This window comes from Hemicordylus capensis, chromosome 3 (assembly GCF_027244095.1).
Source record: "Hemicordylus capensis ecotype Gifberg chromosome 3, rHemCap1.1.pri, whole genome shotgun sequence".
NCBI classification, from domain to species: domain Eukaryota; kingdom Metazoa; phylum Chordata; class Lepidosauria; order Squamata; family Cordylidae; genus Hemicordylus; species Hemicordylus capensis.
The window spans coordinates 167005819-167027115 of record NC_069659.1 but is presented as its reverse complement, the minus strand read 5'-3'; the positions used below and the strand labels follow the sequence as shown (position 1 = coordinate 167027115).

Below are 21297 nucleotides of genomic sequence, written 5' to 3'. Positions count from 1 at the left end.
TGATATAAAGTAATATGGCTTTTCTAGGATCTTCTAATATTTCATCCCTTAGTCTACTTAGGTTTGTTACCTTTTATACTATAGCCAATGCAACCAGGATTCATTTTGCTTTTTGTCTTTTTAGACAAGCAAAATTTGTAGGGTTGCCAGCTTCTGACCATGAAGGAATTCTGTGGCAAAAGGAAAACAACCACCAGGGAAAGCCACACATTGAATTTCTGTAGAATATTTATGCATAAGCACTTTCAAGGTCCGAACGCAACTGCTTTCCCATCCAGGGGCCCAATGGTTGCTTTCAGCTTCAGGATTTCCAAGAACAATACGTAAACAGATTTTCTATCCAGCCGGCAGTCACCTAACCTGCAAGAAGCTATTTTGACCTTCCTCATATTTGTATTGAGAAAATAAAGCAATGAAACAATGATATGCAGTAAAGAAAAGTGAAACTTTAAAAAACCCAATGCACATTTCCACACATTCCTACTACTGTTTAAGCAGCTCAACACTGAAAATGTGTTCTCTTTCTCCTCAGGTTACTGTTGATTAGCAGGAACAATTTTGTGTACTTCTCTTAATACCCAGTGGACTGAAAAAATAACTTGAAGAATAGGTGCAAGTCAACCCCAGCCAATAAGGAAGACCAAATACCTTTATGCTTGTCCCGCTTATGCTTTAGCAGTGCTGGATGGGGTCTTATTCTGGCTAGAGCCTGCTCTCGGTGGTTCATAAAAATAGGACCAGGAAATACAAGGGGGCCTGAGGAGAAAATGTTTTGCACATGCATAGGAAAGCTCACAAAATGGAAACTGTGTTCAACAAAAAATAAATTAAAAGCATGAAAACTGATGCAATACTCAATACACCATGTTTAAAATAAGACACTAGAAGAGAGTAGAATCTGAGTACATTTGCATTATCTTATATATATAAATTACACAATAATTAAAAGTTGCTGTAATTACAGGTGTGAAAACTGGAGCTCACACATCAGTTTCATATCCTGGTTTGTTCACAGACTGTGGTTAGAACAAGTTGGGATTTGCCTGTTTCAGACATCGCAGTGAATCATGACATATTCTAAACTAAGTTTCCTCCCCTTGTATGCAAAGGGGACACCATGTGAGCCCGAGGCTTCTGATGGTCATACTTTATGATTCTGCATTATGATGTCTGAACCAAGCATGTAGGTTAAAGAGAGTTTCTAGCTAAATTAAGAACCTTAACAGCAAATAGCACAAGTGGAACTTGTTCTAGGAGGACCATCCTATCATCAGAAGTAATCCTGTAACTAACTTCCTGTGCTAGCAGGAAGTAGTGTCTCTAAAATGACCAACAGTTTGCTTTTACTCTTTTACACTTTCATTGTTAGCCCTGAATGCCTGTTTAATATTTTTTTTCCCTATCCAGACCTCAAGACATTTTCCTTTCTTATTGGCCAACATTCAAACTAAACAGGTTCTCCATCACCAGAGGGCAGCATGAACTTTGGTGATTCTCCTTCCTTCTGCAGTTCCCCATGCCTCTCAAAAATTATCTCTATGAGGTTTGGGGACATAGTTTCACAAGGCCCAGGTGACTGCAGAAAAAAAGAGGGGGATGCCAGAAGTCATGCATTCCCCCTTGCACAATGGAAAACCCTGCCACGCCGGCACAGAATTAGTCTGGATGGTGGCCAGTACCATTTGCCTGTTCTCAAAGTAACATGTTGAAATTTGGACTACAGCACCTCCCCATGATTCCACCACCCCCACCCCAATTATCTATAGAGTTTCAAAGCTGTTTAAAATAGGCTAACAAAAAATTCAGGAGAAAAAATTGTCAAAAACATACACCTAATTTAGACAGTCTGAATAAAAAATGAATTTAAAAGGTGCTGAATATAGAGATGTGACAAACTATTTGCATTAGTAACTCTCTTTACAGCTGAGAATACTGCTCTTTCCTTTCTGCTTGACAAAGTGTTCTTTAAAATGTGCATCTCAGTGCTCCACAACTACTGCTGAAAGTATGATATGAACATCACCACAATAGCCACTTTTGCCTGCATTGTCTTTTAGATGACTAATCCCTTCCTTAATACAAGATGAATTCAAGCACATGGAAATCAGATTAGATGAAAGAGCATACTGTTTTAGCACTGCAACAGCCTGAAAGGTGGTGGTTTAAAAAAAGTTTACTATGGTTTCATTTGTTGTCTCCTTAGATTTTCTCCTGTCATTCTCTAAGCACTCTCCCTTTTTATATACAGGTTATTAAAGAATTCACCACGCTTCTCCTGATAATCTTTCTTGACTGTGCTTTTCATTTTCTTAATTACTAGTCTCAGTTATTATGTGTGGCCAGAATGGCTCTGAGGCTCCATGCTTTGCACATGGAGCACGCTCGATATCTTCAGCATAAAACAAGTCAGGTAAATAGACATGTACATCTGAAAGGCAGGGAGGCTGGGTGGGTGTTTTGAATGATACTGGGTCACCAAAAGACCCACGGTTACAGGTGAGCAATGTTTTTAGCTTAGTGGTGATCCAGTATCCTTCCCAACATGGGCAATCAGTAAGCTCTCTGAGAAGGAGGTGGGCCCAAGGATGAAGTTACAGTACCTTCTTAAGTACCGACCACCCAAAGCTAGTTTCAGCTGCAGAATGGATGTCCAAGGCGTAGTGCTTTATAAAGGGTAAGTTTGAAGACCAAGTAGCGGCTTTTTGAATCACAACAAAGTTGATTCCAGACAGGAGAGCAGCAGAGGTGGCTATAGCTCTTGTCGGACGGGCTTTAACAGCATTAGAAGGTTTAATCCCATTTGTAATAGTAGGTGAGAATAAGCTGTATTAACCATTCCGATAGTCTCTGTCGAGATACAGGTTGGCCCCTATTAGCATCATTAAAAGGTTATAAATAGTCTAGTGGACTTCTGGAGTCCTTGGTTCTGTCCAGATAGAAGAACAGCACCCTCCGAATGTCTAAGGAGTGGGGGGAGCTTTCTAGGGGTAAAACTGGGTGCATAAAAGGTAGGGAGGATGATATCCTGGTTAATGGGGAAGTCCGATAGAATTTTGGGTAGGAAGGCTAGATCAGTTCTCATAATGACCTTATCAGGGACAAGTTGCTCTAGTAAGAACTAATCTACCTACTTTCCTTTCACTATCTCTACAACTGGACTAAGTCTGGTAAATCAAGGTTCACAACTTAGATCTCTTGCACCTCAAATGTTTATGTGTCCACCGTCTTGGATTGAGGTGGATGACATCATTACAAACTACACCATTGAGGTGTCCCTGTGTGTCCCTCATTACAACTGTACCTAATTTGGTCCAAATCAGTTAGACAGTCCTTATGTTCATGCACTTGCACCTCAAAGGTTCACTGTATATTGGAAAACTAACTCCCCAACAGTAAATCATAGGAATTTCTTGTGTTGTTGTCAGATGTCCATATGTAAATAGGCATCTTTGAAGTCTAGCATGACAAGCCACTCTTCTTCCACCAGGAGAGGGAGAAGTTTTTGTTTTTGTTTTTTTAATTTATTCATTCAATTTCTATACCGCCCTTCCAAAAAGGGCTCAGGGTGGTTTACACAGAGAAATAACAAATAAATAAGATAGATCCCTGTCCCCAAAGGGCTCACAATCTAAAAAGAGACATAAGAGACACACCAGTAATAGTCACTGGATATACTGTGCTGGGGGTGGATAGGGTCAGTAACTCTCCCCATGGTTTTGTCTGAGTACTAAAGAGATCTTCTCCATCAAAAAGGAGATCTTTGATTTTGTGTCTCATGTCCAGATGTAGAAAGGACGAATGAAGCCAGATGTATCATCTTAATGAGATGGTACTAGCCAGGGTATGGGATGCCATTTCCATAAGATGCTTTGCAGTGCTCAGATTTTAGCGTGTTATGTCCGCCGACTTGGCAAGCATATCCTTGAACTTGGTTTGGTTTGGTTCAGGAGCATCCTTGAGGTTGTCTGCAAAGCCTTCTTAAACTGAGTAGTGCAAATTGGCCATGCAGGCCATATAGACAGCAATTTTCATTGACAGAGAGGACGAGGAATAAATGTTCTTCCGACAGCATCTAATTTTCTGCCTTCTTTGTCTGAAGAGGCAGAGTGCTTTCAGCCCGACTTTCTGCCCATTGTGCAGTCCACAACGAGCAAGTTTGGAGGAGGGTACTTAAGCAGGAACTTGCAATCATCCTCCTGGACCCTGTAAAAATGTTTGTTTGGAGGTAGATGTGCCAGTTGATGGAGCATCCCAGACTGACTTGGCAGAATTTATTAATATTGGCAGCATGGGTAGCACTGCAGGATGGGGTGTCGTAGCGGAGACCAGATCCAAGTTTATTTCAGTCATAGACCAGCATATAATCAATAATTTACAGTAGCATTCGATTGAGCGATAAAAACTTTACGAAACTTACAAACAATAAAACAGAACTTGGCCACATTTACCTAAATTATTTCTTTAAAATTAGACAGCAAAAACTCTAAATAAAATTGATCAGTGTGGCCAGGACAATTTATTAGCAAGGGGAAATAAACTTAGAGCAACTATTCCTATAAAAAGCACAATAATTGATTACATGGGCAGTAGTCTCAATATCACCCGAACCACAAGGACAGACGCGAGCTGCGTAAGGTCCTCTTATACTTTCCCTCTATGACCACGGTAAGAAGGACACTGAGCCGGGCAAGAGTCAAAGCTCTCCTAAATTTGGGTATAAGTATGTGATCTAGGCAATCAGTAGGTCTAATTTTTAAAAGCTGCGTACCCAAAAATAACACTCTTGGGAGATTTGCAGATTCTTCCTGCAGCTCTATATCTAAGGCTCATTATTTAAAAAACTGAACGGCTTGGTGATGAGTTCTTCCTGGGATGTGCCAGGCTGTTGCAACCTAGATTTCAAAGCTATTTTCCATTTTGATATAAAGTTATCCACTAATATTAAAGGAGTTATACCAACGAGGAAAAAGAACAGCTTCAGTCAGAACTTCATTGAACTCAGCCTGTATCTCAGCCAGTAGCAGGCTTTTGAGGCTTTAATTTGCTTGGAAGAACATTAGTGGATGTTAACATGCATTTAGCCTGCATATTAATGGAGTCTGATGGAAAATGCTCCTGAGGAAGCATTCTGCGAAACGGCTATCTATCCCGGGGCGGCTGTAGTGCTTTTCCAAGTTTCTCCTAGTTTTCAGCCAGCAGACATAACAGCGTGTGTCATTTTCCCTTCTCTGGTCCTGAGGTTTTGAGTAGAACTGAATGAATCTACAATCATCATTCCCAGCTAGCAGACATAACAGAGTGTGTTGTCTTCTCTTCTCCATTCCTGAGGCTTCTGAGCAGAACTGTATGTATGTACAAACACCGGCGAGATATCGAGAGATCATCATTGAACTTCTGGCACCCCTCTGTACTAGTCTGGACTTTGTCCCAATAAAAAGAGTTGCAGTCGGGAACTTTGAGCCACTTTGGATCTACATATTGTTGCCAATTTTGGCTATCTCCTTGCCTCAAAAAGACCTTGGGTTTTTTAATGGAGTTTACAATTACACATCTTCATATGTGCATTGTATTCTGTTGGTTACATGTTGGTTATATATGTCTGGCTGGTTGTTTTTTCTGCGTAGGATGTTTCCAGTCATACGGTTTACTGCATGTGTACTGGTTTTTGGTTACACAGTGGTTGTTTTGATTAAACTTTACATAAGGTTTCGTATATAGTTCAATGTTGTTTTTATTGTTAATTTAGAGTGGTGAGCATTTTGTTCACAGGTTGGGTTTGTTTTTCTCCAGTATCTCAGCTTTAGCATAGTGACCCCGGCCTCTCTTCTGAGGGCAGCGTTAGAGACACAACACGGGACTTGAAAAATAGCTCTTTAAAACTTTGTCTGAACCACTTCAAGTGGTTTAAAGTTATCGCAAGGGCTAAGCTGAGCACCATACAAAAGCTGGGGATATACCTTTGCTAGAAAAAGTTTAATGGCTGCCGGGATGAAAGAGGCACCCCTAGAAAAGTGGAAGGACTTAATGGCGTTTGTCGACTGCTGTGTGTTTTGAGATACAAAATTAAGGTGGGCTTTACATCCTCCATTGGAATGGAAGACAACGCCAAGGTATTTAAAGACCTTCACTTGGTAAATTTTTGTCCATTCATATGCCATACAAAAGTCTTTGGATGGATCGCGAACACCATCACCTTTGTTTTTGTATAGTTGGCCTCTAAAGACTCAGTGGTACAGTAGGAGCCCAATGAGACTAAGGCACGCCTTAGCCCCAATGGGGTCAGTGAAAGTAGGACTATGTCACTGGCATAAAGTAATATCGGAATATGCCTATTTGCCATTTTGGAGATTGTGTATTAATAGCAATAAGCACTTCTCAATAGATGAATCCTTTAGCTTAGACCATAGACCATCCCTTGAGATAGAATAAAAGGCTGCTTTGAAATCTATAAAAGCAGCAAAAAGGGAAGACTGGTTTTCAGACATATTTTTCGATTAAGTGGTGTAAGACGAAAGCTTGTTGTATGGGAGAGCACCTTCATGGAAACCCGCCTGCTCAGCCGCCAGAATTCCATTAGATTCAAACCAATCCAATAATTTTTCAAGGAGATGTCTGGCATACAGTTTACTGATAATATTAAGTAGACTAATCAGCCGGTAATGACTTGAGTCGTCTCTTGACCCTTTTTTTACACATCGTAGCGGATGTGACAAAATAATAGATGGGATGCTGAACATTAGGAACTGGAAACTTCAGTTCTAGGCCAAGAACTTTAGCCATTTCCGCAACCTGAAAGTGGTGTCATTTTGTCTCTTCCATGGGAGAATTTAATGAATTTTTTGTAACATTATCAAGGGAGGAATCTGGTGGATTATCAGTTTGTGTAAACTCATTATCAGAGTCTGAAGAGGAAGTGTAATCATCATTGGAGTCCGGTTTCTCTGGAATGGGAGCAAGCTCCAGTGTAGTATGGAGGAATATGAGGTGGCGGATCAGGTGGTTCAACAGGTTGTGGTAAGGAAGGTTGAGGAAGAGGAGGGTGTGGAGCTGGAGGAGGGTCCAGGGGATGTTTGAAGGAAGAATCCCCCGTAGGAAGAGACAGTTAGCTTTGAGAAACAATGGTGAATCTCATCTTTTTCCATTTCCATAGCCTGAATTCTTCATAATCATATGGGAGAGATGGGAAAGATATGTATGATGGGTCCTTAAATCTCTCCAACCTTCTAATGTAACCTGGGTTCAAGGCCCCAGAGGCCCCAGTAGTCCAGCTGTCTTCTATAAGAGGAATAGACGGGGAGTGAAAAGTGGAGCCTTTATTTCAAGCGTTACTGGAAAGTAAGATGGGAAGCAATGTGCAGTTCCTCTGACTGGGGATGCGGGAGGAATCTTAGGGATCTCCAAGCTGGTCTCATCATCCACATCTAAGCCATGCAGGGAGAACCTTTTGAAGGCTGACCCAGAAGGCATTGTGATTAGAGAAGACAACATAGATTCAATGTTCTGAAAGAGAGGAAACTCTTTCAATATAGATGGTGTGGATAGGAAGTGAGATCCAAAGACAGGCATCGAAGGTATAGGCATAGGAATGGGCAGGTCCTTGGGTAGAGCATGCTCAGTCAAGATTGGTAGTTGCATTGTAGTCAGTTGGGCCAGAATGTCTGATGTCAATGAGATCGATCTCGAGGGCAATGTTGAAGGTGTTGTTAAAGCAACTTTGATGAGCTCTAGTGAAGCCGAGGAGGAGCGGGAGGAACGTGAAGGGACGGTCTGAACAGCTGACAGAGATGGTGTTTGAAAAATATCTATATCGATGATGTCAAATTCGAATGATGAGTCAGGGCTGGCTCCCTGTGACACTGGGGAGGCTGAAACCACAGAGCACATACTCCTCTCTTGCCCCTTTTATAGAGAGACAGTCATACCAAGCTTATACTTCTGCTACTCCTCAAGTACCCTAGCCGCCCAAGCCAAGCTACACCTGAATGTTGCTAGCCTGGGTGATGTAGTGCTTAGAGTGCTGGACTAGGACCGGGGAGACCCGAGTTCAAATCCCCATTCAGCCATGATACTTACTGGGTGACTCTGGGCCAGTCACTTCTCTCTCTCAGCCTAACCTACTTCACAGGGTTGTTGTGAGGAGAAACTTAAGTATGTAATACACCGCTCTGGGCTCCTTGGAGGAAAAGCGGGATATAAAATGTAAAAATGTAAATGTAAAAATATATTGGACAAAGACTGAGCCTTCATGTATAACACTGCCAAGTACTGTGCAGAAGCATGTAAGATCTACCAGGACCTGAATGCCAGTCCAAAACCATGTATCAGCCTTGTATTGCTTTAACTACTGACTAATTTACCTGCCAGCTCAGTTCTCCCAGTTAGCTAACCTATTTTATATATCTTGTTTTAGCCACTTCATTTTACATTTTTCTCCATTTCTCTATTTTACCTTATACATTCTGTGTTCTTATCCTTTTAAATATTGATGCTTACATTTATGGCTATAATCTTATTGATTTTACAGTTTTCTCTATTTCAAGGTGTAGTAGTCTTATAGTATTACAACACAGTATCATAGTGTTAATTTACTCATAATCCTTTTTATTAATACAGCTGTTTAATCTCTTAGCTACCCTCTTTTCTAAGGGTAGCAGCTTTATAGTATTATAATATAGCATTATACTATTAGAGTAGTAATTCTAAAGTAATATAATCTTATTGTTCCATAATTTGCTTTTGTACCTTGCTCTACTGTTCAATCTTATTCTGGTCTTGGATTGTAATAAAGATGATTGATTGAGCCAGTGTTGGTGGGAGGCTTGATGTTGACATCAAGGTTGACAGTTGTGCCAATCTCAGCAACGTTGAGGCACGCTGATGGTCCAAGAAAGGTCTGCAAGGCCGATGTGGTCGAGGTCGACATCGAGGAAATTTTTTGATGTTTGGAAAGGGACGAAGAACCCTCCTTCTGATGTTAGCGTTTCTTATGATGTCTATGCCCATCCTTGGAGACATCCTTAGGTTTCAAAAAAGAGGCTTGGGCAGCAGATAGAGAAGTCCCAGAAGTCGAGCCTGATCTCAACAGTGCCGACATCGATGTTGACAGTGTTGGTGGTAATGAGGAGTGTGGAACTGGAGTTGAAGGGTAGAGCCTGTTCATAAAGAGCCACTCTCAATCATAATTCCCTACTTTTCCAAGTTTGTTTGGAAAAGGAGAGGCAAATATTACATGAGTAAATATTATGGTCTTCCCCAAGGCAAAACAAGCAAAGTTCGTGCTTGAGAAGGAACTGAGATAAGAAGCAATCTGCCGCCAAAGATACCAAGTATGCTCTGTGCACAACGGGTGGAGCCTCAGAGCGCTTTGAGGAGCTTGGAATCCTTCCGCAGGGACTACTAAGCAGGTGCAAAGCCCACGTTGTGAAGGATACTGGATCACCACTAAAATCTTAAAGTTCAACATTTGGGATGTGAAAAAGAGCAGTTCAAGGTAGTTTCCTTCTTCTACTGCTGATTATGTAATTTTCATTACAAAGCATGCTATTCTGTAGGTGACCTAAGGGTACCTGCCATGCTGTTTTTGAATACAGTGATGTTTTGACAATCGAACAGGATTTCCAAAAGAAGTGCCACCTCCAGATGTCCAAAAGATGTGCCAGAAGCTTCCTTTCCTACACTACATTGTCCAATATCACCATGTAGACGAATGTGCATATAGAATATAATAATAGGAAGCCATGCTAAGTCAGGCTTTATAACACTCAGTAATAATTTCATGTTATATGCAGTACTTGCCTGTGTAGAATATAAAGGAAAGAAAAACAGCTGCTGCGAATCTGAAGAGCATAAACAAAGAGACTTTGCCCAGTATGAAAGCCTCAAAGCAAGCCCTTGCATTCAATGTCTTTTAAGCACGCTCCATGCTTAGAGAGTGTCTTGCAAGTTTCATGATAAAAAGTGACCCATTCTGTTGCCTGAACAGACTAATAAACACTAATTTCTTATCACTGCATTATTCCTTACAGTGGTGAGCCATACCTTCCATTTCAACCATCCTCTATGTTACAAATGTTTAGAGGTCATCCAACTGTTCAAAACTTCAAATAAAATCACTTTCCCAGTATTTTCAGACAGGAAAGGGGTAGCAGAATTGAAGAAGCTATCAGTTCAAAAAAGCATACAGTCAGCCATAAAGCTGATGTCAGTTTGTCCTGTAAAACCTAATCAGATTCAGTCTCAAATGAAACGGATGCCAACCAATGTCCTAAACTAATCCAGACAGCATCTTTTTACTGGAAACCTATCATAAAAGTCTAGCCATTGGATTTGGTTCATTTGTAAGAATCTGCTTACTCAAAAAACAAAAACAAACACAGCAAACATATCCTTCAAAAAGGATGGGAAAACTAAGCATTGCTCTGGGGCAAATCAAGTAATATTAAAACATATGTGCCCCAATTCTACCTTGCTGACAATGATTTAAAGAACAACAACAAAAACCTGAATAGATGCTACATGAAAATGATTGCTTACCTGTAATGGGTTCTTCTAATGGTAATCTGTCCTTTTACACAAATAGGCTTTGTGCATGTGTGAAGACCATGTCGGATTCTTCCAGCTAGAACTCTCCTGGATTTTGCCGGGTACCCCACCCCTAACTGCTATATGCAGCTACGCTATTCCTCATCCCCTCAGTCATGGAAACCGCCTTCAGGAGACCCCTGCATGGAGGATGGGAGACAGATAACCACTAGAAGGACAGATAACCACTAGAAGAAACCAAGTTACAAGTAAGCAGCCTGTTGTTTTTCAACATGGTCTCGGTCTTTCACACAAATGAATGTATAACAAGCTTCCTTATCTGGAGATGGGTGTAACTGAAAATAGAATGCAGGACAGCTCTGCCAAAAGCCGTATCCCTTCTTTCTCTTGCATCAATGGCATAATGCCGAATAAACAAGTCTGAAGACACCCAGGTAACTGCCAAGCAGATAGTCTCAAGAGGTATCGCTCTCTCAAATGCTGCACAGGAGGTCATAGTCCTAGTGGAATGTGCCGAGATAGTTGACGGTATGTCTTTACGAGCCAACTTGTAGCAGAGTTTGATTGCAGACACAAACCACCTAGACAAGGTTTGTGCAGAAACTTGATGTCCTTTCCTTGGGCCGTCATAGGCCACAAATGAGTAGGGAGACTGTTGTCAATCACTGGAGATAGAATGCTAGAGCTCTACACACATCAAGTAGGTGCAAACGATGTTCCGCTGGCTTAGACGGGTTTTGGGAAAAGGCTGGTAAGTTAATCAGTTGGGATCGATGGAATGAAGATACAACTTTTGGCAAAAACTGGACACCTGGGTGCAAGACCACCCTGTCTGCATGGAACACCAGGTAAAGTACACCTACTCTAAGCATGCAGAACTCACTCTCTGTGCAGACATAATCGCAGTCAGAAATGCGACTTTCCAGGTAAGTAAATGAGGTTCAATCCTGCCCAAGGGTTCAAACAGGGAAGCCAACAAACATGCTAACACCAAAGAGAGGTCCCAAGTTGGGGCCACAACAAGGTTGCCTGGGATGGCATGGGATATGCCACTGAGAAATATTTTAACAGTGGGACTATGAAACCAGGAGTATTCCGAGTTAGGAGAATGTGCTACAATAGCCACCAGGTAGAATTTCAACAAAGATAACTTCAACCCTGAACATTTTAACTGCAGTAAGTAAGAACAAACGTGTTGTGCCCACAAGGAACCAATGTCAAAACCTTGTTGCCATGCAAATGAGCAGAACCTTTCTCGCGTATGTGCATATGTCTTCATCATTGTAGGTTTACAGGCTGTCTAAAGAATTCCCAAAGTTCTGTGGGAAATTCAGTGAGATTCTCCACACCATCAGGTGAAGGGTCTGGCCTGCGGCATGCAACAAAAATGAGGATGTGAGAGAAGACATATGACCTCCGTGGCCATCTGCTACAGGAGCTGGCTTACTTTCCGTATGTGGCTGGCTGGTGGAGGAGTCTCCACAATGATGTGGGGAGGCTTTTTGTCCGTGTATAACGAAGGAGGCAGCTAGTACGGTCCCAAGATCAGGAGCTCCTCATCAGCTCCTACGAAAGTTACCAAATCTGCCCATATGGCCCCAATCATACCAGTCATCCTGGTACTGAAAATCTTGGTACCTATCAGAGTCAAAGTTAGAACAGTAACTGTCATAATCCGAAGCATGGTATGGTAGTCTTGGCAGTCACAATCCCAGCGATGAGTGAGGTCCTCTCAACTTCCCAAATAGAATGTCTTGGCAAGCTTTCCCTGTGCCTGTCCACATGCTGGAGAACATAATGGTCCCAGTCACAAGTGTGATGCCTGTTGGAAGAGTTATCTCGGTCCCAATGAAAATCCTCACGGTTCCGTGTGGGCGAGTGTAAAGGCAGTCTAACAGGCAGAGCCACTGGATCCTTATGCTCTGGAGCATAAACACTTGTATCCAAAAGGGTATACCCTAGTTCCTGGTCCTCATCAGGAGAGTGAGGCCATGTAGAACTATATTCTAATGAGGCTGGGGCAGTAGAAATGGCCTTTGCCAGTGTGGTGGTGTACTTCGTGGTAGTCTACTTCAATGTGCTCGGGCTCAAAGTATCAGGTGGTGTTGGGGGGTAGCTAAACCCCTTCCTGGCATATCTTCTTTTGTATGGGTCTGGCGCCAGCCTCAGTATGGACCAGTGGCGGCTTCTTAGATATACACAGGAGGTGCTGACCTGCAGGTAAACAAGGTTGCAGATAGGAGACCTTTTTCTTTTTGATTGGTGGCACTGATGACAAGGTCTTTAAGGCAGGTATAGCCAAAGTCAGAGGAGCCAAAGTCGGAGGAGCCAACTGTCATGAGACAGACCCCGATGTTTGGTGGGGTAGGCTAAGCTAGTGGTGGAGATGTCAACGAAGCACTGGGTGACAATGATGTAGAAGGCTTCATACCAAAGCCACTGGCACCATATGCAAAAGTGACAAATGTTGAGTTGCCAGATCGGTGCTCAGGCCCAAAGATTCCATGGCAGCACTGCCCAACATTTTGGAGGCCGATTTGGAAACCACGTCTTGTGAGGAATGTCATGTTTGCTCCCACAGAGAAGATCTTAGGTGGCAAGCCCTACTTTTACAGGCCTGTTTAGTGAATTTAAAGTAGTGAGGACAAGTCTCCACAACATGAGCTTCCCCCAAACAAAAAAGGCATTTGTTCTACATGTCTGAGGATCGTGATTTGTTCCCACAGCAAACACACTTTTAAAATCTTGTCTTGCTCGCTATGTGACATGAAAGGAACCGCAGTCCTCCCAACCCGTCTGGGCGGGGGCGGGGGCGGGCGGGGGGGGAGCGATGGCAAGATAAAAACAAAAATGGAAAATAAAGGATAAAAAGGAGGGGGGAAGCAAAGAGAAATGCAAAGTAACAAGGGTTTTTCTCCCTACTTGCAGCCAGAAGATCCTACGATGTCAATTGAAGCACAGACAACATAAGACTGAGGGGATGATCAGTGGTGCAGCCGCATATAGTGGTTGGGGGCGGGGTTCCTGCCAAAAAGCAGGAGAGCTATAGCTGGAAAAATCAGACATGATCTCCACATGTGCACGAAGCCCATTTGTGTAAAAAGGTAGAGATCACGTAGAAGAAGCATTATTCCTTGGGACATGGACTGCTACAGTTTAAACGACTGTGCCTGAGGGCCGATTCTCACGCTGTTTTGTGCTTAGGTAGAATGTATGTATAATAATACAAAATACACTTATTGTGCCGGTAGTGACAGGGTACATGTGTTTAAGTCTAAGAGAGCGTCTTCTTCACTAGGAGCCTTCTTCTTCACTAAGATTGTAGAATGAGCTCCCTGCTGAGATACAATCCTCCCCATCTCCAGCAATTTTTAAAAAACACCTGAAAACCCATCTTTTCGCCCAAGCTTTCTCAGCTTTTTAAAATTGTCTGTTTTGATTTTATGGCTGATTTTAAACTGTTGATTTGTTTTAATTTTTATGTGTTTTAATTGTTTTATGTTAACTGCCCAGAGACAAAAGTTTGGGCGGTATACAAGTTTGATGAATAAAAAATAAATAATAAATAAATAAGATGTCCCTTTCCTCTTTAATAAACAGTTATGAGCAGGGAAGTCAAACTGAACCCAAGCCCAAGAACTGGTATTTCAGTGAACTGGAACTGAACCTGAACCTAAAATCTCAAGATTGATTTCAACTGGAACTGGAACCAAACCTCTAAACAAAAAAAGCCATAACTGGCTCAGAGTAAGTGGTTCAATAATTGGGCTTTTTTTCCCCCAGTGAGTGGTAAGACCTCCTCCCTGCTTCAACTACATATCAAGGAAATTACATTTCCCAATAAGTAATCTGAAAAGAAGCAGCAATTCTCTACTGCTGCTTTTCCTCCTCTTTTCCAATTACATTAATAGCCTGTGGGTGGGAAGTTTCTAGTTGAATGCCAGTTGACTAGTGATTGGTAGGCAGGGCCTAAGACTGGTAGTCTGGCACTCAACAAGAAACTTTCCACCCACAGACTATTATTGTTCAGCAGCAACAAGGCCTCATTACACACTGAGGCTACCACTGTCTGCAAGTTTATTATCATTTCTTTATCATTAAGCAGGCAAGTTAAACTTTTCCCTCTTGTTAAGTTTAAGGATAGAGTCCTAGTTGAGAGAAGGGAGATGGATACTGTAGATCCTCATTAAATCACGGACCCAACATCCACGGTTTCACGTATCTACGGTTGGGTAACTGGCACTCAACCTCTGTATAAGCAGGGGGGAAACCCAGCAAAAAATGATTATCACGCACCCATGTGTCAGCGGTGTGCAGAAATTACCTGTGAGGTCATTTCCGCTCGTCATTTTGTGTAAAGGAGCCATATTCTGGCTCATTTCTGTTTAAAAAAAGAAAGACGTGATTTATTTAATTTCCCCCCCCCCAAAAAAAAATCAGCAAATTGCAGCATTTGGGGGGCATTGCTGGACAGCTGTGGACAGACCAAGCACAGTAGGGCACTTTCCCTTGCAATTTTACAGCAATTTACCCATTTTTGGCACTTACTAAAAACCTCCAGGAACCTAACCCCAACAAATACTGAGGTTCTCCTGTATTTAGATAGAGCCCTAATTAATTGGGAGAAGGGGAGATGGATATAAGAACCTGATTAATACCAGAGGCCTTCCCTAAGTGAGCCTTCTCCTGTTTCCCCTCTGACTACTTTAGGTCAGACTCTGACTAGAGGATTCTTTCTTCCCAACAATTTAGAAAACCATTGCACATTGCTTGTTTATTTAACTTTAAGCTTGCAGGCAAAGTAATGTTATCGGGGGTGGCAGTGGGGGAGGTCTAGGGAGAAGTAGCAGCTCTTAACTGTTACATTGCTGTTTTGTAACATTTTGTAGATTTTCATTGCAAGCAACAGAGTCTGATATTATTTGACGTGTACTTTATCATAAACTGGTGCAAAACCAGTTCAGAGTTCTGAATCAGTTAACAAACCACTTTTAAAAGTTGGTGGTTGACATGACGTGCAGCATATTGGGGGCAGTTCTAAACAGCTGATGCTGCAGGCGTCTAAAATGCAGGAGCGCTTATGACAATACATAAAACTGCACAATTGTGCTTGCAGGATGCTATGGCTTTTATTTCCAATGGCCATAACATTGCACAAGCGATATTAGCACAAGAGTGCTCTTGAGCAACAGTGCCAGTCAGTGTTCTCTCTAATTCTTTTCCCTGTGTGCGGAATGAGTTTTGTTCTGGGTGGCAGTATCGAGGCAGTGTGTGCACACATGCATTCAGAGTGAGGCCTTCCTGATTCAGCCTGAGCAGGATGTAAAATTAACTGAGCAGACATGAAAAATTGTGTGAGCGCAAGCACATGCCTTAGAGGGAACACTGGTGCCGGTATTGTTTTAGACACCCGCAGCAGTGCAGAACCACCCATGGCACACCATGTCAGCCAGCATCTCAACGAGAACTCAACTGAAGAGTTTAAAAAATTACGTTGAACTTGAAACGAATCCAAATCTTTAATGGCTCGACTCCCTGGAAATGAGAATACAATCCTTTTCCTGTTATTGCTTCTTTGCCTTATAAAAGAGAAAAGCAACTATTTACAAGCAAATGTACCCATGACAACTGGTGCATGCAGTATGTTTTGTACTCTATCCTCCATCCCTAAGAGCAAAATGTTTTAAAAAAGCAATTCTGAGACAATCCTAGAACAAGTCCAGAAGATTTAGACATGTTGTGCTCAATGTAGGTGTTTTTAATATGTGAATGACACATCTTCATTGAGAAGGGAAATCTTATATTTGCCTAGAGGGCATGCAAGCTGTCACTTAGGTAGGCACTGCTTCTCCTCATCATGATATGATAAACAGACCTTGCTGGGGTTTGCTTTAAGTCCTCCTTCCATCTGTCAAGCCTATGAACATTCACTACTTTGACAAGCACACCTTTACAAAAAACCCAATCAACTGTGCCAACAGACCTCTACCCATTAGTTCCAGAACTCATTCATACTTTAAAGGTTGTAATGTTAGTGGTAAAAACTGTTCAACAAGTCATTCCAGTATTTTTAAAAAAGTAAGACGGTCTTTACATATTTCCCCTATTTTTTAAAAAAATAGACAACATTCCTTTAAATTATTCGCTGTATGAGACAGCCTTTTAGAACATATGAACAGCCCTGCTGGATCAGGCCCAAGGCCCATCTAGTCCAGCATCCTGTTTCACACAGTGGCCCACCAGATGCCTTTGGGGAGCCCACAGGCAAGAGGTATGTGCATGCCCTCTCTCCTACTGTTGCTTCCCTACAAATGGTATTGAGTTTTTTAAAATCATACACAGAAAAGTTTCATCATGAAAAAGAGAAGTTCAAAATTATTCCAGTAGCTCTGGAAAACTTAGCCATTCCTATTTATTTATACCAAAATATTTGTGCTGAAAATATGAAGTTCCAGGCCTCCCAACAAAGAAGCAAATGAAGCAGAAAAATATTATTTAAGAGAAGCTTATATACACAGCCCTTCTAAAGTTGATTTTCAGAATTTACAAGGTGCTCTTTTGACAGTTTCTCAAACATAATGTATGGGAGATAAAAAAACAAATCCTGCTAACCTCTCCCTTCCTCTAATCTGTGCCTCCTGTTCACACGCTGCCGCTTTTCTTCTTGTCGTAGTTGAAGATGTTCTTCAATATTAACTCCAGGCACAGGGACAGCTGCATCATTAACAGAGAAATAAGACCACACCTGTCAACTTCCATATGGTGTTATGGTTTGAAACACCAAACATTTCTGTGGTGTTATAATCTTTCTAAAGCACTTTCAAATCAAAAGTGCTACGGAAAAGAGACAATGGGACCGTTTAGATATGCTAAATAACCATCTGGGGACGCTGCAGTTACAACAATCAAATATTGACATTTCATAAATTTTGATGACCCAAAAAAAGCATTTTAAAGTATTTTACAGAATTTTCCCTGTTTTCATTGTCTGATCACTTACCTAGCAGAAGGTCCAGTGGAATCATCTCTTTTACAGCATCGAGAATCCCTCTTTGCCTTGCCTCCTGACCATCCAGCTCTCTAGCACAGGCCTTGCAACACCCACAAACAGCACAGCCAGACTCACCAGAACCACAGCCACAGATCCTAGAGAAAGAAAAGAAACTGCATTATCCAACGAAAGATACTCTCACAACACTCACACATAAAACTATTCTAAGATCAGAACAATAAGCATGCAAGCTTGGCTCTTCACCACCATCTGTTCATTAGACAACAAACGTAGGAGACAAACACTCAAAGAGGCCAAAATAATGCTTGAATAAGGTACACCTTTAAAAAGAATCCTCACTCAAAGTTTGAAGAGCATAAAGATACAAATCTGAACAAGGTACTTCTGTAGTCTGGATTACAATATTCAATATCGCCAAGGTTTAGAGCAGGACTGGAGGAGATCTACACTGAAGTATGTGTAACTGCCGGCCCACCACCTCCCTCCCCCACAAAGCCCGTGGTCTATCTTCTTTGCAAAAATAATCCAATGAGAGCTTTTCAATAAGAAACTGAGGTAAACTAGAGGTTCAATACCCATTCACTAAACCACTTAATCCTACAGTCACAAATTGCTTAGGACAATTGTAAAAGAACCATTTAGAATTTGAACTCTTGAGGAACAATACAACTGCTTTTCCAGAAAACAAAAACCAAATACCTATGATGTATATTTTGTTTCGCTGAAAGGTATATTATCTGAGGAGCCATGTAAGTACACATATTGATGTACTGTATTTTTAATGGTATAATTCACCGACAGTCTGCAAACACATTTATTTAGTGTTTGCAGAGATACACATTAATGTGTTTGCTCACCCTCCTGGTACTCTGTCAGGACGTCCACTGCTAACACAACTTGCTCCATAACCTGTGCAGTCTCCACAAACAGTGCACACCATGCACTGTTCCAGCTTCCATTTATGCATGCCTGGCGGACACATCATAGATTTCTCATCTTTCTCATCTAGTTCTTCTTCTAAATCTTCATCCATTGCTGTTGCCATGTTCTCAACCCCAAAACCTATACAAGAGGGGAAAGCAATCCATACCATATTTTGTGAGTCAATACAGCAATATAGAAATCATACTGTGACTGAAGCCAGAAAGCAGCAATTTTGTAAGTGCCTGTCATTCACAACAACAAAACATTTAAAGGGTGCACAAGGACTCAGCCAATGTATGTAATGTTGACAATTTGTACAATACTGTACAAATCACCAATATTATATGTATCGGCTGAGTACAATTATATACCGCTATGCTTAATTTGTACAATTGTACAAATTAATTTATACAATTAATTGACAATAACGAATGACACAAAACTAAAATAGATTTGCCAGATACAAAAGTAGTTAGCAGTAGGATCCTTCCAAATATTATTTTATAGGGGTTTGGATGCTATCAATAAATGGATTACTGTGTCTAGGTATAATCTACTTTTAATGTGTTTCCAAGTTTCTTGGGATTGCTGAACATCAATCAGAAGTTCAGCTCAATCAGAAGTTCTCTCACTGAAATATGCAACTTTAAATATTATTCCTAAAATGTATGACAAAGTTCCCTAGTCTAAATATTCAGGGGAGGATCAAGTTTTCCAGTAGGGGAAAACAGGTTGCTCACCTGTAACTAATGATCTGGAAGTGATCCGTTGCAGTCATAAGAGTGAGTTCTGCACCTGTGCGGGACCATTCAGACAAAATTGACTAGCTCCTTGAAGTGCTTAACCTCGCCCCCTGCACATGGTGCACTTCCTTAGTTTGGGCAGGCTAGCGTTTTCTCTTCAGTTCCTGAAGGATCAACATTTGGATTCGATCATCGTATGGATCCAGTTCACAGTTTGATAAGGTAAGTAGCACTTTTTTACTCTGTAAACATCTTGTCACTTCGCATACTGCAGCAGGGCTGTCGGGAGGGTCTTATTTTATTTATTTTATTTTTTCCATTTTACATCCCGCTCTTCCTCCAAGGAGCCCAGAGCGGTGTACTACATACTTAAGTTTCTCCTCACAACAACCCTGTGAAGTACGTTAGGCTGAGAGAGAAGTGACTGGCCCAGAGTCACCCAGCAAGTATCATAGCTGAATGGGGATTTGAACTCGGGTCTCCCCGGTCCTAGTCCAGCACTCTAACCACTACACCATGCTGGCTCCTTCTTATGACTGCAACAGATCACTTGCAGATCAATAGTTACAGGTGAGCAACCTGTTTATCTGGATCATGATCTATTGCACTCATAAGAGTGGGTGACGAACAATGGTGGGCCACTATGTGAAACAGGATGCTGGACTAGATGGGCCATGGGCCTGATCCAGCAGGGTTGTTCTTATGTTCTTATGAGCTGTCAGTCTGGAGGCAGGTGTAGTATGCTAAGGTAAGACCCTTTTCAGCACACCCCTCCCAAAATTGGCCTAAGCTGCAGAGTGAAGTTCCAAGATGTAGTGCTTAACAAAGGTATGGTCAGAGGACCAGGTGTCCTTGAGCTTAATGTCAGCCATATGGGCAGCAGAGATAGCAAAAGCCCTGGTAGAGTGAGCCTGTATGGTCTTTGGGGGCTCCTCTTTTTGGTGCTTGTATGCCAGGAAAATGAATTCCACAATCCAGTGGGATAGTCTCTGCCTGGAAATTTGGCAACCTTTCACTTTGTCCTTATAACCCACAAAAATGTGTTCTGTCCTCCTATAGGGCTTGATCAGATTCAAGTATAATAGGAGTGCACACCGTACATCCTAGGAATGCAGTGACCGTTTCAAAGCTGTTGTGGGATTTTGGAAGAAGGTAGGCAAGACAATGTCATTGTTGATGTGCAAGTCCTTAACCACTTTAGGCCTAAGCTCAGGGTCCAAGTGAAGCACTACCTTGTCTTAAAGAAATTTAGCATAGGGGACATCAATGTGAAGGGCATTTAGTTCGCTCATCCATCAGGCCAACGTTATGGCTAACAGAAAAGCCATCTTTAGCATCACAAGTTTAAGAAGGGCCATTGCCATGGGCTCGAATGGAGACTCTGTGAAAGCTTATAAAACCAGGGATAGGCTCCACTGTTTGGCAGGCCAATGGATAGGCGGGTAGAGAATGTTTAGACCTTTTAGGAACCTCTTCAACTCTGGATGCAAGAAAACTGTCTTTTCGGCCAAATGCACTTAGGATGGAAACGTTGGCCAGCATCTTGTTTCAGGTTTGTGAGGTACAACAAGACCTCACGAAGAAGAAGTAGCAGCTTGAGGCAGGAAGCCGTACTTCTGCACATACACTTGAAATTGCTTCCATTTGCTGTTGTAGTTGACATGAGTAGAATTCTTTCTGTCGCTGAGAAGGATGTTGCTTAACAGCCTATCCTCCAGGCAGTCAAGTTCAGATTTTTCAGGTCAGGATGGTAGAGCCTGCTGCCCTCTTGTACCAGAAGATCCTCGTGTTGAGGCAATCGTCTGTTGCAACCCTTCAACCATCTGTGTGCTTGCTGAAACCATGGCTGTCAAGGCCACCATGGAGCAATTAATATGCAGTTTGCAGATTACTGCAGGATTTTCGCCAAAACCCTGTTCAATAGAGGATAAGGAGGAAACATGTATAGAAATTTTCGACCCCAGTTGAAATGGAAGGCATCCCCTCTGGAGTTGCAGCCAATTCCGGCCCTCAAGCAATACTGGGAGCACTTTTTGTTCTCCAATATAGCAAACAGGTTGATATCCAGAGTCCCCC

The 21297-nt window shown here is 41.9% G+C and overlaps 1 protein-coding gene across 14 annotated transcripts in view; it reads right to left on the bottom strand.

Moving 5' to 3' along the window:
- Nucleotides 1–21297, bottom strand: part of MYCBP2 (MYC binding protein 2) — a 259460-nt gene that overhangs the window by 175999 nt on the left and 62164 nt on the right. For 13 of the 14 annotated variants that reach the window (XM_053305497.1, XM_053305498.1, XM_053305501.1 and 10 more), the window contains exons 15-18: nt 18412–18616; nt 17543–17688; nt 17155–17256; nt 649–756 (exon numbers count right to left, since the gene is read on the bottom strand). In XM_053305497.1, the coding sequence (XP_053161472.1) occupies nt 649–756; nt 17155–17256; nt 17543–17688; nt 18412–18616 (561 nt within the window). The remainder of the gene's footprint in view (nt 1–648; nt 757–17154; nt 17257–17542; nt 17689–18411; nt 18617–21297) is intronic. The other variant, XM_053305502.1, reaches the window with a different exon arrangement.